The following is a 16806-nucleotide window of genomic DNA, read 5'->3' on the forward strand; positions in this document are numbered from 1 at the left end:
TCTGGAATATCTCCAGTGAGAGAGACTCCACAGCCTCTGGGCAATCTGTTGCAGTGCACAGTCACCCTCACAGTAAAGAAGTTCTTCCGCGTGTTCAGGTGGAGCTTCCTGTGCATCAGTTTCTATCTGTTGCCTCTTGTCCTGTTGCTTGGCACCACCCAGCAGAGCCTGGATCCACCCTCGGACACCTCCCTTCAACACTTACAGACCCTGATGAGGGGCCCTCTCAGTCATCCCTGGGCTGAGCAGCTCCAGCTCCCTCAGTCTTCCTTCATGGGATGCTCCATCATCTCTATTGCCCTCTGCCAGACCAGCTGCAAGAGCTTCCTGTCTGTCTTGTATTGAGAAGCCCAGAACAGGGCACAGCACTCCAGATGTGCCTCCCTGGGGCTGAGTAGAGGGGCAGGGTCACCTTCCTGGACCCACCCACAATGTTCCTCCTAACATTGTCCTTCTCAGCACTGCTGGCTCGAGGACAGCTTGTTGTCTGCCAGGAGCCCAGGTCCTTCTCTGCAGAGCTGCTCCAGCAGGTCAGCCCCAGCCTGTGCTGCTGCCTGGGGTTGTTCCTCCCCAGGAGCAGGGCCCTGCATTTGCCTGTGTGAAATTCAGGTGGATCTTCCCTGCTCCTCTCTCCAGCCCCTGGAGGTCCTTCTGAAGGGCTGCACAGCCCTGGGGTGTTCCCTCTCCTCCCAGCTCTGTGTCCTCAGCAAACCTGCTGAGGAGGCACCTGCCCCTTCATCAAAGTCCTTGATAATAAACTGAAAATACTGGGCCCAGTGTTGAACCTTGAGGTCCAGTCACAGATAAGTACTGAGATTTGGTGCTTGTTCATCTATGCTCTTCAGGTCTCCACTGGATTTTAGTGTGAATACCCTTCTATTTTTATCAGTTTAGTCAGGAAGGAAATAACTGAAGAAGGTAGGCTTCTGCTGAAGTACTTTTATTTCTACATTGGCTGTTCATTTGACTTTCAAAAAGAAATTGTCTCTCAAAAAAGAAATTGATGTGGTCTGGTGTCACTATTGCCAGTGTGACCCTGTCATTCGTGTTTATTTCTGTCCTGAATGCAAGTACTATTTCTCTTGCTTCAGACAAGTATTAGCACTGATTGTGCTATAAATTTGCTTGGTTTCAGTATGGAGCTCCTGAAGTGGTGCAGAATGTATTTATGGACCCTACTGTCCTTTCAAGATGCTAGATTACAGAAACAGTATGAAAAATGAGCTGTTATGAGTTTGGACTTTGTACATGTTTTGGAAAGAATGGGGAACCAAGCTATGGCAGTTCAGAAGTGTGGGTTTTCAGAACACTGAGGTTTGTGCTCATCTTTTGTGTATGCAACTTCAGTGTCCAAATATGCTGTAATAGGGTTGTTTTACCTTTTTGAAATTGTAGCTTTTTAAATGGAAGTGTATATGCTTATGGTTAAATTACATCATTCTTGTTTTCTTTGTAATTTAAGGAAAAATACCTTGTTAACCAAGGGCTACAGTATGTGGCTTTGTACGATTTGATTTATCATAGAAAGTACATTACTACTAGAAATAAAGGGTATATGAATAATGTTATTCTTACAATACAGGTTATGATTCTGAAGTCTGTGGTGAAATATAGGAGGACCTTACTGTATCTTTCTAGGCTCATATCTTAAAAACTCTGTGAGAAACTGATACATGGCACAATTGCGTTACATTTTAATTTTATATGAATCAAAAAACCTTGAAAAATTCCACTGTTTTGAAGGTGCCAGTAATAACATCTGGTTTTAGTTTAAATTCTTTATTCAGTTATGTTAATGTTACTAAGAATTTTGCTTCAAAAACGATGAATACGGTAGATTCCATTGCAAATAAAGCATGTGGGGGGTGGTGTTGGTTTTCATTTTGTTTTGAGTTTTTGGATTTGGGTGTTGTTTTGTTGTTTCTGGGGTTTGTGTGTGTGTTTGGTTTGTTTTCTGTCTGGGTATTTATCTGTGTCTGAAATAATGTTCCCAAGAATAGAGGAAGTCTCTAACTTACTGCCGTGTTAATTTTGTATTAAGTGTATGGATCTGCTTTTATAATCAAGTTTGGAAAGTGTTTACTATTGTTAGCAAGATATCTGTGAAGGGAAAAAGATGTGGCTACTGTAGTCTTTCTGTTGAACACTGAAGTGTAGTCACAGGTGATACTGAAAAGGGAAGTTCACTTTATGGTAGGACTTGTTACAGAAAACTCCTCTTGTTCATTGGGTTCACAAAACAAACAGCATATGGCAAATCAGTTAACAGCCTTCCAGTTCTGTAACTATTTATGTAACTGGTCCCGTGAACTCTGGTTTTCTGCAGTACTGAACAGTGCCTGCTCCCTTTCAGTGGGGAGTGTGCTCAGAACAGTCCATGGTGATTAACTCTGTTAGGATTTGCAGCCTTTTCTACACCATAAGAGGCTAAAGATTTAATTCAATAAAATTAAAGGGCTGATCAAAACACCTATGTATAGGTATCTTACTCTGAGTGGTTTAGAAGAGCAAATATTTATTTACAAGCTATGTAGGTATAGTTGTGTCTTTTGAATATCAATAGCAACAAATGTAAGGTTTATGCCTTTGTCTTAAATCTGTCTGATAGGAGCTGATAATAACACTAGGAAATACCTTCTCGTATTCCAGCTGCATTCACTATAGCTTCCTTCATATAGGAGGAGAGAGTAGTTGAAACAATTTATCAGAACTATGCTGAATGAGGAGGTTTTGTCTGGGTCTCTGTGCTGAGAGCTGAAAGATTAATGTTACAAGAAGAATCACTATATTTTATTCTTGTACCAGGTTCTTGTAGGTTTACTGGGTATTGTAATTACACCTATTGTGAGACATTAACTAAAGAGCAGGATGTGTTTGTTATGTTCTTGTGCCGTAAGTTTTATGAGTTCATTGTTCACTCCAGTTGCTGTGTAGAAATAGTGCCACAAAATGTGTGTTTTTATAGAACTGGTGATGGGAGTTTAAGATTCTAAATAATGTGCACCTTAATTAAATTCATATGAGGAAAGTTATAAGGAATATACCACGCATATACTTGCTATGAAGTTCTACTGATGATACTCAAAGCCTGGATTCTGTATAGATGTTTTTATGTTATATTTATCCTAATTCTCAGAATCATAAACAATATGATTCAACCCATACCAGATAGATTCTTTTCTTTCTGACTATTCTATTGAGACAAAGCCTAAAGCTGCATCTTTTAAGTGTGAAACACACTAAATTGCCTTGTCTGCCTGGGATTTCTCCGTCATACTTGTTAAACAGTTTATAATTCTTAAGTCAGTTGAAAATGGTATCCTACAGTCTACTTAATAGCTGAGCAGATAAATACAAGGAAGTGATATTTGGATGAGAGGGAAGTTGCCACTCTCCCTTCTTTTTCACCTCCCCCATCTGGCAGAAAGTACTTCCTTGTTTTAAATTTGTATCAGGCATCTTGGCTTTTTGATGAGTTCAGAGCTGTGACCCTGTTATAGTTCTAAACTGTAGCAAAGTCTATAGAATAGCCTCTAAGTCATATGCAAGCTAAGTTATTTTAAATGTCATATTTCAGTTCAGTAAAACTCAGTAAATAGTGTGGTGTAAGCTGGGTCTCATGGTATTGCAGCTGGACATGTTGTAATACAATTTCAGAGTTGTGTGTGCACATGCAAAGCTGGTGGATCTTGTTTTCTGAATTTGTGATGTAGTGCAGATGTTCTATAATATTCCATGTGCAAACCTTTTTCCCTATTGCCTTGCTTTGTAAAATTGAGACAAATGCTGTCTTGAGCACGCTGTTCACTCCCTTAGTGTACGGAGAGGGGAAAAACTCAGTGCATACTCTGCTTGTTAGATGTTATGCCAGACTGGCCAGAGCAGGAATTTAACCCTTCACTGAAGAAGTCAGTAGGTAACATCTCTTTCTTGTGTCTACAAGTTTTGAAAAGACAGATCCTCCCGAATGCAAAAATAGATTAAGTCACATGTGCAAGAACTGGGGAGTATTAGAGTTGCTTGCTCAGTCAGTCTCCTGTGCATGCATTTTTAATAATACTGTGGAATATCTGTAGTTGTTGGAGAGGCATTTAAAAGTTTTGAAAGGTTTCAGTAGTTTCAGCAAGGCTTCTTTAGTCATACACTAAAACATTCACCACCATGTACATTACATGTCAAGTCATGTAGTAATATTTTGTAACTGAAGAACTAAATGATTGTTTACAAATTTCTTCAAAAATAAAAGTCTTGCATCAGTGCTTTCCAAGCCAGATAATTTGTTCTTGCAGATTTTCTGTAGGCTACCATTAATCATGCAGTAAATGTGCTGGTTTTGCAGAGAACTTCTGCTCCACGTGGGGCCTCACGTGGCTGTTGGTCATACAGAAAATTCAGTATTTTGCTGCTTTGTTGATATATCACCTCTCTGCTTTATAATCGGTTATTCTAGTGTTACTGGAAAGATAGGATTTCCTCCAGATATTTCTTAAAATGAGCAACAGCATCTCTATGCATTGTACAAACAGTAGTAGCATTTTTTTACTGTGATGCATGATATCGCACTTACTTCATTTAGGGTTAAATATAGTCTTCCTGTCTCCTGTTTCAAGTGACATAACTAGGACTAAAATGTACTTATGCTTCGCCCTGTTTATTAGCAACCTTCAGCCATTCCCAGAAGACTCAGGAAGTGCCTGTTTTCTGGCTTGGCTATGGTGAAAATAAGATTTCTTGGTGTTTAGGGGAATGGACATAATTATATCCTTTGTATATACAAGGCAAGTGTAATACTGCCCCTGTCTTAAGATGGCAACTATTTTGATGAAATAATGCTCAAAAATACGTGGTTTGTGATCTGCTATTGTCTTGGATATAGATGTTTGAAAATGGTCTGGTTTAAGTTATTGTGGGAATTAAGCTTAAAATAGAACATGTTTCAGAATTAAGCTTTGGTTCAAATGCAGATAAGACTCAAGTATTCTAGCAATCTCTATTAAGAACATGTGGAAAAAAAAGCCTGGCTAAGTTTCTATAAAAAAATTCTTCCCAATTAAAAGTTGAATGAAATTAGTTGAAAGCTAAGTGAGTGGGTTCTGATCCAGTTTACAAAGTAGGGTTTCCTGATCTAAGTTTTACATATGCTTGTATTCTAGTGATACTTACTCCATATGAGTGTGTCTATGTGTGTGTTAGTATTTTTCTCAAGTGGTGGTCGTAAGGGAGTCCATTCTGACTGCTAGGGACACAATACTCACCTCTTTCCTGGCTTGTAGGTAAAGGTGTTAAAGCTGGTGCACACCACAGTGGAGAAGGTGTTCATTGACAAGCGCAATGTGAAGTGGCTGTGATGGGCAGCAGAGAGGAAGGAGACCTGGAACTGTGTGCTGGCTACTGCACACTGTGTTGGTAGAACTTCCTGAGGAGGAAGTAATGGTGACTTTAGGGAATAGCCCTCCCTAGAGTGCATGGCAGGCTGTGAGCCTGCTGTGGGACTACATAGCAGGGTCACCTGAGAGAAGGAGAGAGACCTGTAGGTACCGAAAGTGAGGTTTTCCTTACTTAAGTTTGCATCCTGATGCAGTGAGGTAAATATACTGTTCTTATAAATGTGATCATCTGTTAACCGAAGAATTCTGGAGATTATAAATTAACAGGGCAAGTAGGAGTGGTTGTTGAGATACCTTCTGTGGCAGTGTGTTCCTTTCCTCTCTTGTCTTAACATTGGTGTTCAGTGTCCCAGTTGTGGTTGTGAACCTTTTCAATCAGTTTGCTCTGCTGGTGGGAAACTATTGCTGGTAAAGTCTAGTGATTAGTCCAGCTGATCCACTCAGTGGCACGGGTGAACTGGAGTGCACAGCTGTAGTCTCTAATGTTTTTCAGCTGATCTGCTAATCTCTAGAAACAGAACTTGATTCTTTTGTAATTATGGCTGCTCATTTCAAAAGCAGTCACAAATGTTTCCACACATATTCTGTCTGTGGCAGATTCCTGCTCTTTCCTGGAGACTCAATGTGTCACACCTGTGAAGTTGTTCAGGCCCAAACGTTTAAGACACCCCTCCTGCCAGACCTGGCTTTGATCTAGTTTCCAAAGCAGTTCCTTTGCTGCTGGTCTGGGGCATCTTTATGGAGAAAAACAGTCTTAGTGTTTCTCTTCCTCAATTGCATCTCTCCATTTTTAGCTTTGCTTTAGAAAGCTGGCTTGCTGTGTACATTATCTTACAGCGTGGCTGGATCTCCAGTGGTTCAGTATTTTTTTGAACTTCTTGCTCACTTTATCATGCAAATGTTTCTCTAATCATAGAAATTGATGTTTTAAAATTAAAGTTGACAGTGATACTTTTTAAAAATATATGCTAAAGCTTAACAGGCAAATAGATTTTTCATACTGTGTTGATACTATGAATTTATTAATTCTTCCTCAGAGCAAAGTAGTCTTTTGTCCAGCTGAAGGTGATTTTTTTTTTAATTCCTGTTGTTTTCCTTTTGCATATTAAACACTGTGCACTTCTAGCAGAGTTTCTTACTTAAATATTTTCAAGCTACAATATAGTGTGCTGTTAATACCAGTGTCTTAATTTTGGCAAACAAAGTAGCTCCGTGTCCTCAAGGTCAACCTACCAACTGTTTTCAGAAATTCTTTTTGGGAATTATTCTTCTTTTCATTTCTCAAGAAGACTAGTAGATTTTCTTCATAGTATGCCTGAATAATCCATAGTGAACTTTTAATATGAAATTAAAATGTGAAGTACTGTTTAATTTATGTATATGAACATGTTACTTTTTCTCATCTTAATCTAAGTGCCTCTGCTTTATTTCCAGTGTCACTGTGGCTTTTGATGTTGCTGCCCTGAACCTTCTAATTGGTATTAGTCTTTTAGTCTATAAAATACCTAGCCTTTAAGTTTGCTCACAGCACATTTTTTCCTCTCTCTTGACTGTAATACCCAGATTATTTTCAGAGAGGAATGAGGTATAATTTGCAGATTAGTCTGGAGCTACAGTCCAGAACTCGTAGAAAGCAGAAAGGCAAAACACTTTCTTTTTTGTTCGTGATATAGAAACAGCTCTTTGTTAGTTTTTAGATGTGAAGCTAACAGGGTGTTTTGAAAAGATAAAGTACTGTTTAGCTGGAAGCAGCTTTTGTCTGCCTGTTAGGAAGAAGCACATTGCAATTGCAAGGAAAAAAGAAAGACCCAACCAAATTGATAATTATGAAAACAAACAGGCAGGAATACAGAGAAATGATAATCAGTTCAGACAGTAAAATAAAGGAGCTATTATCCTAAGATAGAAAAGGAAGCAGGAATGCATAAAGATAGAGACAAAAGTAGAAACCAGACAGTGAAGAGGTATCCACAAAGACAAACTGAAATGTATTGTCAGAAGTAGATTAGTGTAACATGCTCTAATTAAAATACAATTTTATCATTAACTTGTCCTGAAGACAAATAGAGAAAGGTACAGTATATTATACTGCAAACTTCTCATTAATATATTAATGGATGGTTATGGTTCCCATAACTTTTGATGTAGTGCATCAGGTAGTTTTTTGTACAAACACTGCACGATTTTTTTGGGTTTGTTTCCTTTTTTGAAATAAAGAAATTTACTTGGAGATACCTCCAAGTAAAACAGTGAATCATTTGAAGGCCTTGATCATTATCTAAATATAAAAAAAATAAAACCCAAGCTGCATGTTTCATAATTCAGCTTCAGCTTTTTATTTCATAAGAGTTTTATGAAATCTTAATATGTTAAATAGCACTTTATAATGTTTTAAACTTTAAATATTTAACTTCTTGAATAGAGTTAGGTGTTATGAAGCAGTCTTTTTTTCTTCTGCAATGCTGCTCATGCAGGAAAGAAAAGACATTATGCAGAATTTAACCTATCATTTAAATTTATCCATAACTCAGGTTCATGTGATAAATCCTCATGGGCATTAATTGAGTAAACAAGAAGTGCCAAGATTGGTATTAAGTATCTAATCACCCACATTTTCTCACTTGGCTTTTTGTGTATTTGTGTGGTTAAGTCATGGCTTTTCATAAGGTGATAATAAAATACAGCATTTATATCCACAAATGCACTGGGGCTTTTTTGATGCAAAATGTCTTGATTTTTTTTTTTTTTTTCCTCCAACCAAGACCTGATTCTGCTTTTCCATGCTCTGAACACTGGCATAGTACATAGTTCATTATACCAGCCTGCATAAGGGTTAAGAATTTAGCGAGCAAAAGACAGGGTTGAGTTTTTAATCTCCCAGTCACTGACTTGGAAGTTTAGACTGGCTGTGCAGCCTGGAGAACAAAGAACTGGGAAAAATCCTCATCTTGAGCCAGTGCTTCAAAAGTGCAAATAAGATCACTTGGATAACTGCAGACTAAAATTGTGATCAGATAAAAGTGTGGAAGTAATGATGTACAGTTGAGTCAATAGAGAATGAAATGATGGTAGAATAATTAATGCAAATTATCCTCATTTCAAATAAAATGTTTTATTAAGTAGATATTTCAGGTGTAATTAATTGCGATAGGTTTCTGAAACTTGTAAGTCAATGTATTTCAATGTTTAATGTGATTCTTAAAACTTTCAGCTGTATTGTCTGGAGGTCAGTGAAATGGGAGACTAATTTGAAAGCAATTCAATGTTAATGCAGTTAGCTAGTTTGCATATTGTAAAGGAATAAATTAGTGAAACAGAAGGATTTTTTTACAGAACGATACCACAATCCTGGCTTTAAATGCAAGTAGAATTGTTTTCTGAAGTTGATGAAAGCTGGGAACATTAACCCTTAAAAAAATCTCAATCTTGTTTACTGCCTTTTATTTGAAACTCCCACACTAGTCCAGTGTCTGGACTGGTAGCTTTGGGAAGACTAAACGTCCAGTATTTATGCTGTAGCATGTGCTCTCTGAAGAGTACTCCCGTGTTTTTCTTTTTATTGGTTCTCGAGGCTTGTTTGGAGAAAAAACAAGTGTCAGTAAGAGGAGGAGAGCAAATCTTGAGTTTAACCAGGAGAGTCTGTTTTGTCTTGGGCGCGGGTTTGAGTCAGGTTCACTCTTGGCTTTGATGCTTCAGCTGCTGTGTTTGTAAAGCTTCTTGATATCTACAAACACATTGATAAGTTTAGAACTACAAACCCAGAGTGTTTATAACACTGATCTGTGTTTCCAGTAAATAATCTGGAAGTAGAATTTAGGTGGGTGACATTTGTTTTGGAATAGTCTGTTTTGACCTACTGCAAACTTCTTGTCAAGTGTCAGATTTGTTTGTTTGTAATGGGAGATGCTTTGGACTACATTCCATTTTTGAGTGGGCAGTTTCTACTACGGCCACCATCTATTAGGTGGCCTTAATCACTTTAATAATAGTCAGCTGCAGTTTTAATCAAGTTTTTTACAAAAATTGTCTGCTCAGCTGCCAAGGGGTGTGGGCAGTTACTACACAAATAGCAATATATATTTGCTTGGAAACACTGTTGAGAACATACTTCATTATCAAGGTGCAGATAGCCAGATATTGTAGGATGTGTTGTTTTGTTTTTTTTTTTAATAACCCACTGATTGCTAGTTAGTGCAGTTTTCATATTTCTTATAAAGGACCTAGCCAAATTAATACATTGATATATTTATTTTGAAATTACAGACCTAAATTTCATTGGATCTATTTGATCTGTTTTCTTGTCTGTACAGCATTGCCTGATTTTTAACCAGTTTTTTTTTCCATTGAAGACATCACTCCTATCTCAGTGCATTAATTTGATTTCCTTTATAGTAGTCTGGAAGATTTGTTGTTTGTGTTCTGGTACAAAAAGGAAGGTTTTTGCTTAATTGAGGCCCAGAGCTCAAACGTGAGTTTCTGGAGAGAGATTGAAAGTGAATGAGTAAATTTGTGACTCCCTCTGGAAGCCTTTCTGAAAAGTCCAGTCCTTTTTGCCTATTCGTTGATGTTGCCTTTATCTTTTGCTCATTTATCTCAGTGGCTTTACGGAACAGTGTAAGGTGATTCTTGTGACTGCAGACTTTCATTCACTGGTTTAGTGTTCACAGAGAATTTGAAAACTTGTGAAGCTTGTGGGATAATCCAGCAAAGCTGTCTTTGCACAGAACATACTGTTTCTAGAATCAGATTAAGAACAGGAATTAAGGGGGGAAAAAGAGGTTTTGTTATGTGATAAGTGATGAAATCCTTATAGTAAAGTGTGATAGCTTGTCAAATGTAATTTTCATATTAATAGCAGATCTTGAAGGAAGTCTGAGCAGTGGAGTCCTTTTTTTTGTTTCAACAAAATATTTGGAAAGCCACTGTCTCTGGTTGCATGTTTGGAAACATGAGTAATGTGGTGTTCCCTAATGCTAATGAAACCTTAGCAACAAATGAGAGCTTTGTGGTCTAAAGAGCCTAAGTAGGACAGCAAAGGCTTTGTTCTGCTGTGTGCTGAAGGAAGTCAGTTCCTTTTAATGGTATTAGGTATTGACTTCATGCCAAAAGCATCTTTTACAAACTACTTTTGGATGCTAGGTTAATTTTGTAAGAGTAATTACACAAATGAGTGGAGTATAAAAAAGAAAGGCTTCTTGAGATTGATATATATTTATGCATATTTGCAAGTGTGGTTTGATGCCACAGCCTGGTAACTGTCCCCCTATTCCCACACTCAAGCAATGCATGTGCAGCTTCTCTAAAAGCAGTAGCAGAATGTAATTTTATTTGACATAAGATATTTTGAGTGGAAATGTCCAGTTGGTGTAAAATGCACATATCAGAATAGTGCGAGATACAGCCCATGGCTTCCCAAATATGTTGAAATCTGGTCTTCAGTCCTTTCCCATCTATTGGCTGTTCCCTCTGGTTCTGTGGTGAAACATCAGGGAAAGTAGTTGTGATTTTGGTGAGAGTGGTGCAGAGGCTGGTGGTAGAACAGGATGGATGCTTTTGGTTGGCAGTACTTGCATGCCTTTGGACTGAAGTGTTCAAGGCACTAATGGCCGTGATTGTTAGTCTGTGCTGTAGGGTACTGGGGTCTGCAAGGCAACGTTTGAGAGCAACCCTGATCTTGTTAGGTTATTTTTATTTTCGTTGGTTATATAGCTGTGTTCACCTGGTATCTCTTTAAGTGAATGTGTGTTCCTTGAGTCTTAGGCCTTGCAGGATTTTATAGCATTTTTTGATTCAGCTGTAGATCATCCTACTGCAAGTTGAAATTGAACTTAAATTGCTAATGCTAGAAGTCTACATCATTCATTAGGTTCAGGCCAGCTACTGAGCCTGCCAGAGCTAGCCTCTGATAAACAGCCTTCAGAGCTTTTTTTTTGTAAGTTAATTAACCTTCGAACTTAATTGATTCCTTAGCTTTTTTTCTTTTTCTGCTTTTTTAAAGTTTACTGTGAAGTGTATTTGGATTCAGCCTCTACAGGACACAAGCTTTGATGTTTCAGTTACTTGTCTTTTTGGATTTCTAAATAACTGCTAATTTTAAATGTTACTGTAATCCTTGATTTTTTTACTGTGGTAGATACTTGTGGCATAAAATGCAAGTATGTGTTAGACTAAAAATGTTTGCGAGGTGGTATTTTGTACCTTCATTTTCTCCTGCCTAATTCTGAACTCCCACCCGTATTTCCACTTGGTTTTTGACTTTTCAAATTGTCCTAATTAGTGTGTCCTCCACCTGTTGATCAGCACTGAGTGCAGTGAAGTTTGGTTTCGAAGGTGGTTTAATGTATTAAAAATTCTTTAACTCTTTTTTTGAAATGTAGTTTATTTTTGACTGTTTCTCTTTTTTGTGTTGTGCTTTACTTTGCTGTATTTTTCTTAATTACTAAGGACAGGTTTGCTTTCTTTGGAATCTCCTGTTAGAGCTGGTCATGAGCTGTGTATATAGTTTTGATTTAATAAATTTTTGATATGCAGACTACACCCAACTTAGTCATGCTGCTAAAATTTATATTCTTTTTCTTTCAGTGGGTAATCCTAAGAGTGAAAGTAATTTTTTGTGTCCAGTGAAATTATAACTTCTTGTTTTTCAAATCTGCCAGACATCTCTTCTGTGAGCTGTCTCTTATTTATCTAATAGTGATCTTTGGTTATGTCTGTTATCTTGGTGGAAAAGATTTGCTTTTGAAATAAAGGGGGTTGAGAGGAAAGAAAGACAGATTTGCATTGTGAAAGTGAAGAAAGACTGCCTACAGCTTAACACGCAAGTATTTAGAGGTGTTTTTATAAAGAGAGGTAGATCTGTTCCTGCACATGAAACCTACTGTTCTGCTGTGTGGCTGATACGTATACGCACACTTCACTGATTTATAACTTGAATGACTTCTACCCAAATAGCAAGTATTCCCTCAGAGCACAGCTTATTTATAAATGATGTGCAAATCTGATGCTGCTGTGATTTTTAACTAATTCTGAGTAATTTTGTTTCCTTTTGTTTTTAAAGGATCAGTTTGATAACTTGGACAAGCATACACAGTGGGGCATTGACTTCTTGGAGAAATACGCCAAATTTGTAAAAGAGAGGATAGAAATTGAGCAAAACTATGCAAAACAACTAAGGTAAGGTTTTTTTCTTTGCAAGAGGATCTTAAAAGTTACTTAAAATCACTGTATCACTTGGTGGGGAAGTATGAAATGTTGTGATTAATGACTGTTTTTCATTTACAGAGTGAATTAGATCACTAGCTGTTTTCACGACAGACCGGTCCAAAGCAGAAAATTATCTTTGGGTGTGCACTTGCTTACTTGTTTTTGCCTTTTTTCCCACTCTTCTCTCCCACCCACCCTTCAGATCTTTGAACTAAAAAGATTTAAGGCTTAAAAATTAAAGATTCAGAACAAGGAAAACCATAGTGATTTTTTGCACTGACTGTTAGCATGTTGTTTGCCGTTAAGTGCATTATCTGTATCTACACTTGAATGTATGCGTGCTTCTGCGACTAATTAATTTCTCATGTTTAATTGGCAAGGGCTACGCTACATTGTGTTAAGAAATCTGATTAAAATAATTGAGTAGAACTTGAGAAAACAGCAAGACCTTCCTGTGCTTAAAGCACTCCCTTTCCATAGCAGGTCTTGTCCTTTTGGGTGAGACTGTAACCCAGCCACCCTTTGTCTTACTCTGTTCTGTAGCTGCCAAGTGAAACATCTTTTAGGTCCAATAGGAATTTCCCTTCAGGGATCATACAAGGAGACTAGCAACCATGAAATGGCTGCTTCAAAGTAAGTTATTTCTTTAGAATAAAGTAGGTTGATTTTTACCACCAGTGCACTCAGTGCTTGAAGAATAAAATTTTTAAGTAAGACACTCCTGTGAACTTCACTGCCATCTTTGCCTTCACCGTCATCTTTACTGTCTTGAGTTCCTTTGGGGATTTGACTGAAGCTGCTGCCTACCCTTGGCAGACTGAAACTGATAGCAACTTCTCTCCTGTGGTTTCTTCCATCATCTCATCATTTGCAAACCAGATTGTCACTAGATAGAGAGCTGAGAAATCCTTCCTCATTAATGCAGTAATGAGGTTCATAGCTGAGGATATGGATGTTCTCTATCTGGGCTGCTCATTTCCTTTTTGATTTCTTTATCAGTTTCTTTTCACCCAGTTGTATGTATTCACCTAACATAATAACCCATTGTTTTACTGAAGGAATTTTTTTCTTAGAAGGAAGAAAAGAAGCACCACTTTTCCAAAACTGGTATATGAGAACTTGAGGGAGTAAAGGAAAGTTGGAAGCATGCACAGCACAGTCTGCAGCTCTGTTTTGATTTGTTTTCAGTTGTCTGTTAAAAAATAGAAATATGTTTTATTACCACAGATCTCTATCAAGATCTTTTCCATAAATAGTATTAACAAATGCCATTTTCCTTAATTGTATTTAAGGATTCATTCCACAGCTAGCAAGATGAGACAACATATTACTTCAGGATTTGACTAAAAATAGGAAATTTTCTCTGTTCAGCATTTTACTCTGGGTAAAACTATTGGTTTTTTTTGAAGTGTCTTTCAAAAATGAAAGAGTTTTGTCGAGTATCCCTTCTGTCAGATGACTGGAGTGACTGTCCCTGTGCAGTAAGTATGACAGTTCTGGGAAGCACAGGTCTTGCTGCACACACGTTATACAGTGCATGAATGCACTTCCTGCCTGCTTCCCACAAGGGTCTGGACAGCACACACATCAGAGGGTGACTGATTTTCTGCCAGTAGACCAGTTCATGAAGCTACTCTTTGATACTCCTGCATATGTGTTCTTTGGAGGAGACTTGATTGTTTAGTAGTGAGCTGTCTTGTGATAACAACTTGATTTCAGCCATCATTCCCCCTGAGGACACTCACTGGTTTTAATTATGTAAAATAGTTACAAGGCACAGGGGAACTGAGATCAAGCAAAATTGTCACCTTCAGAAGAGTTAGCCATCCTGCATCTTGCTCCTGGAAGTTCTGAGAGAGAAGATCTTGTGGGATCAAGTGTGATTCTGGTGAATTTTAATATTGGCAGCATGTGGCCTGTGAGATAGATATTAATATCCCTACTGGAAATTTCTAGTATATCAATGTTTCTTCCTTTTGTAATGGAAAACAATCAGAAAAAGAGTGTTGAGACTCTTTTCATAATGAACTTTGTAACTGAGGTTAATACTGCTCTTGGTTAATAGAGTATGAGCAGTACAGCACGTAGACACCTCCATGGCCCTCTTAGTGCTTGGATGGGAGACCAGGGAAAGGTGATAAAGCTAGTGATGTATGGTGGTGGTTTTTTTCAGTCTTGGTTTCAGTGTGGACCATGAACGTCCTATTGAGATCATTGATGGATATTTTTCTCATAGACTTTATAACCCAAGGATGAAAACCTGAGTGAACTTTTCATAACAGTTTTCACAAATCAGAGTCCGTCTCCTGGCAGAAATTCACATTCCCTTTGTGTATACCTTTGCATTTTGAAAACTTTATTTTTCTTTATGCTGTTACAACTTAGTGATGAGCCTTTCCCAGGTGCAACAGCCCTTCCAGGTCTTCTAGGAGAGGGCAAGTGATGCATGTGCAGCATATGTGGAGCTGTTTGAGCAAACTCACTATATGCTTACTGTATGCAGGTGTTGCAGCTAATGTTTGCCAAGTAATTCCAGAAGTGATAACTTTTCCAAATGCTGGTTTTAGGTTACAAGTCATTCCTTGCTATTCTTCTTTGATACTGAAAAAATTACAAGAAAAATTGGGGAATCCTGAATTGTCTGTGGGGGAAAAAAACACCTTAGACAGCTTGTCTTATCTTTGTCTACAACATAATATGTTCTGAAACCAAAAAAGGAAGTGTAATTTGATTTTGTTTGAGCTAACTTAAAGGAAAATCTACAGTTTTATATGGTGTACGTCTCAACTTGGGGTATTGTATTACCCCAAGGTTTACAAAGGTTGTTAGAGGCTGTTACTGAGTTACAGGGATATGAAGCAGGACAAAGATATTGCAGAGTACATTGTACATTAACACATTCTATTTTAATGATATAACTTTGTTTTTATTTTGTAATTTGAAAAAAAATAGATTTAGTATGAGCCAAACTACTGGGCTCTTGACGGAATTTTTAAATTGAATTCTCAGATACCGTGTTTGATCAGCATTGTTTCTTAAAAGGAGCAAGATGAGGGTCTGTTGTTCCACATCATTACACACAAAATGTAATGATGTTCACTCCCTTTTTGTCCTGTCTAAAGCATTATGATACTCGAGCAGACAGAGGAGTTCCACTTTCTGTGATGTTAAGCACTAATGCAACTTACACCTGGAGATGAAACTGCCATGGAATAAAATTTTTGAATATGGTCAGCTTCTCTATTGTTGGTTTAAAGGAAGTAGCTGTGATTGTTCTTGAGCTGTTTGTTGCCCATTAAAATTGTGCGTTATGATCTCTGGAGATATCTAGTTACTCTGATCAAATCTATTTTTCATGTTCCTTCTGCATACTGTTGTGTTTAAGTGATATTTTTATAAATGCAATAATAATATATGCATATGGGTAGTCAAACTGAGACTGTTTCCACATTTTTATCCGCATAATCTTGGAAACATTTTTGAAAATGGGTGTAAGTTCAAATGTAAAGCTGGGAACACAGATTATCACCACCTGTAATCGTTTCTCAAAACTCTCTTCCTTTGATTTGAGCTGAGATTTTACACTGCTCATTACTATTCAAATATAATTGTGGCAGGTTTTTTTATAGTCCTGTTGCCATAAACTTAAACATGTGTTTTCTTAATGGTTCCAAGGATATTCAGCTTTGTAAACTAGAAGTCCAGTTAATTGTTATTGTTTTCACCCAGTCCATAATAGTGATGTGCAGTCACTGAAGGCATCAGAATTGTATTGAAACTAGTACTTTACATATAAATAGGAAATGCTTTTAAGTACTTACTGCAATTTTAGCTGCTTGTGAAAGCAAAAAAGTTTGTGACCAGGTTCATTTGTAATATGATCTAGAGGCTGTAGTGGCTTAGTATAAGCAGATACCACAGGATCTGTGCTACTACTGTAATAGAAATTGTACCATGCTTCTGTTCTTTATGTTCTTTACACATCTGTAAGATTTTGTATAGATGTTCTATGTACCTGGCTGTAAGTAATTTTTATTGACTGAAGTGCTTTTTGAAACTTCTGCTTAGGTGACTAAGGTAGTACTTTTAAAAATCAGGTTCCTGTCTCATTGGTGTTGACCTGAGACCAATTTATACCAGGAAGTGAGGTTAATAAAATTACAGGAGAAGCACAATTGGATGTGGTTAATCCTGTATAAAATCTGCTTCCAAATGC

The 16806-nt window shown here is 37.5% G+C and overlaps 1 protein-coding gene across 4 annotated transcripts in view; it reads left to right on the forward strand.

Annotated features, from left to right (window-relative positions):
* FNBP1L (formin binding protein 1 like) overlaps positions 1–16806 on the forward strand; it is a 57633-nt gene that overhangs the window by 16343 nt on the left and 24484 nt on the right. For all 4 annotated transcript variants that reach the window (XM_083867795.1, XM_083867794.1, XM_083867792.1 and 1 more), the window contains exon 2: positions 12445–12560. In XM_083867795.1, the coding sequence (XP_083723921.1) occupies positions 12445–12560 (116 nt within the window). The remainder of the gene's footprint in view (positions 1–12444; positions 12561–16806) is intronic.

The sequence above is a fragment of the Zosterops lateralis genome (assembly GCF_965231275.1).
Source record: "Zosterops lateralis genome assembly, chromosome: 9".
Classification (NCBI taxonomy): domain Eukaryota; kingdom Metazoa; phylum Chordata; class Aves; order Passeriformes; family Zosteropidae; genus Zosterops; species Zosterops lateralis.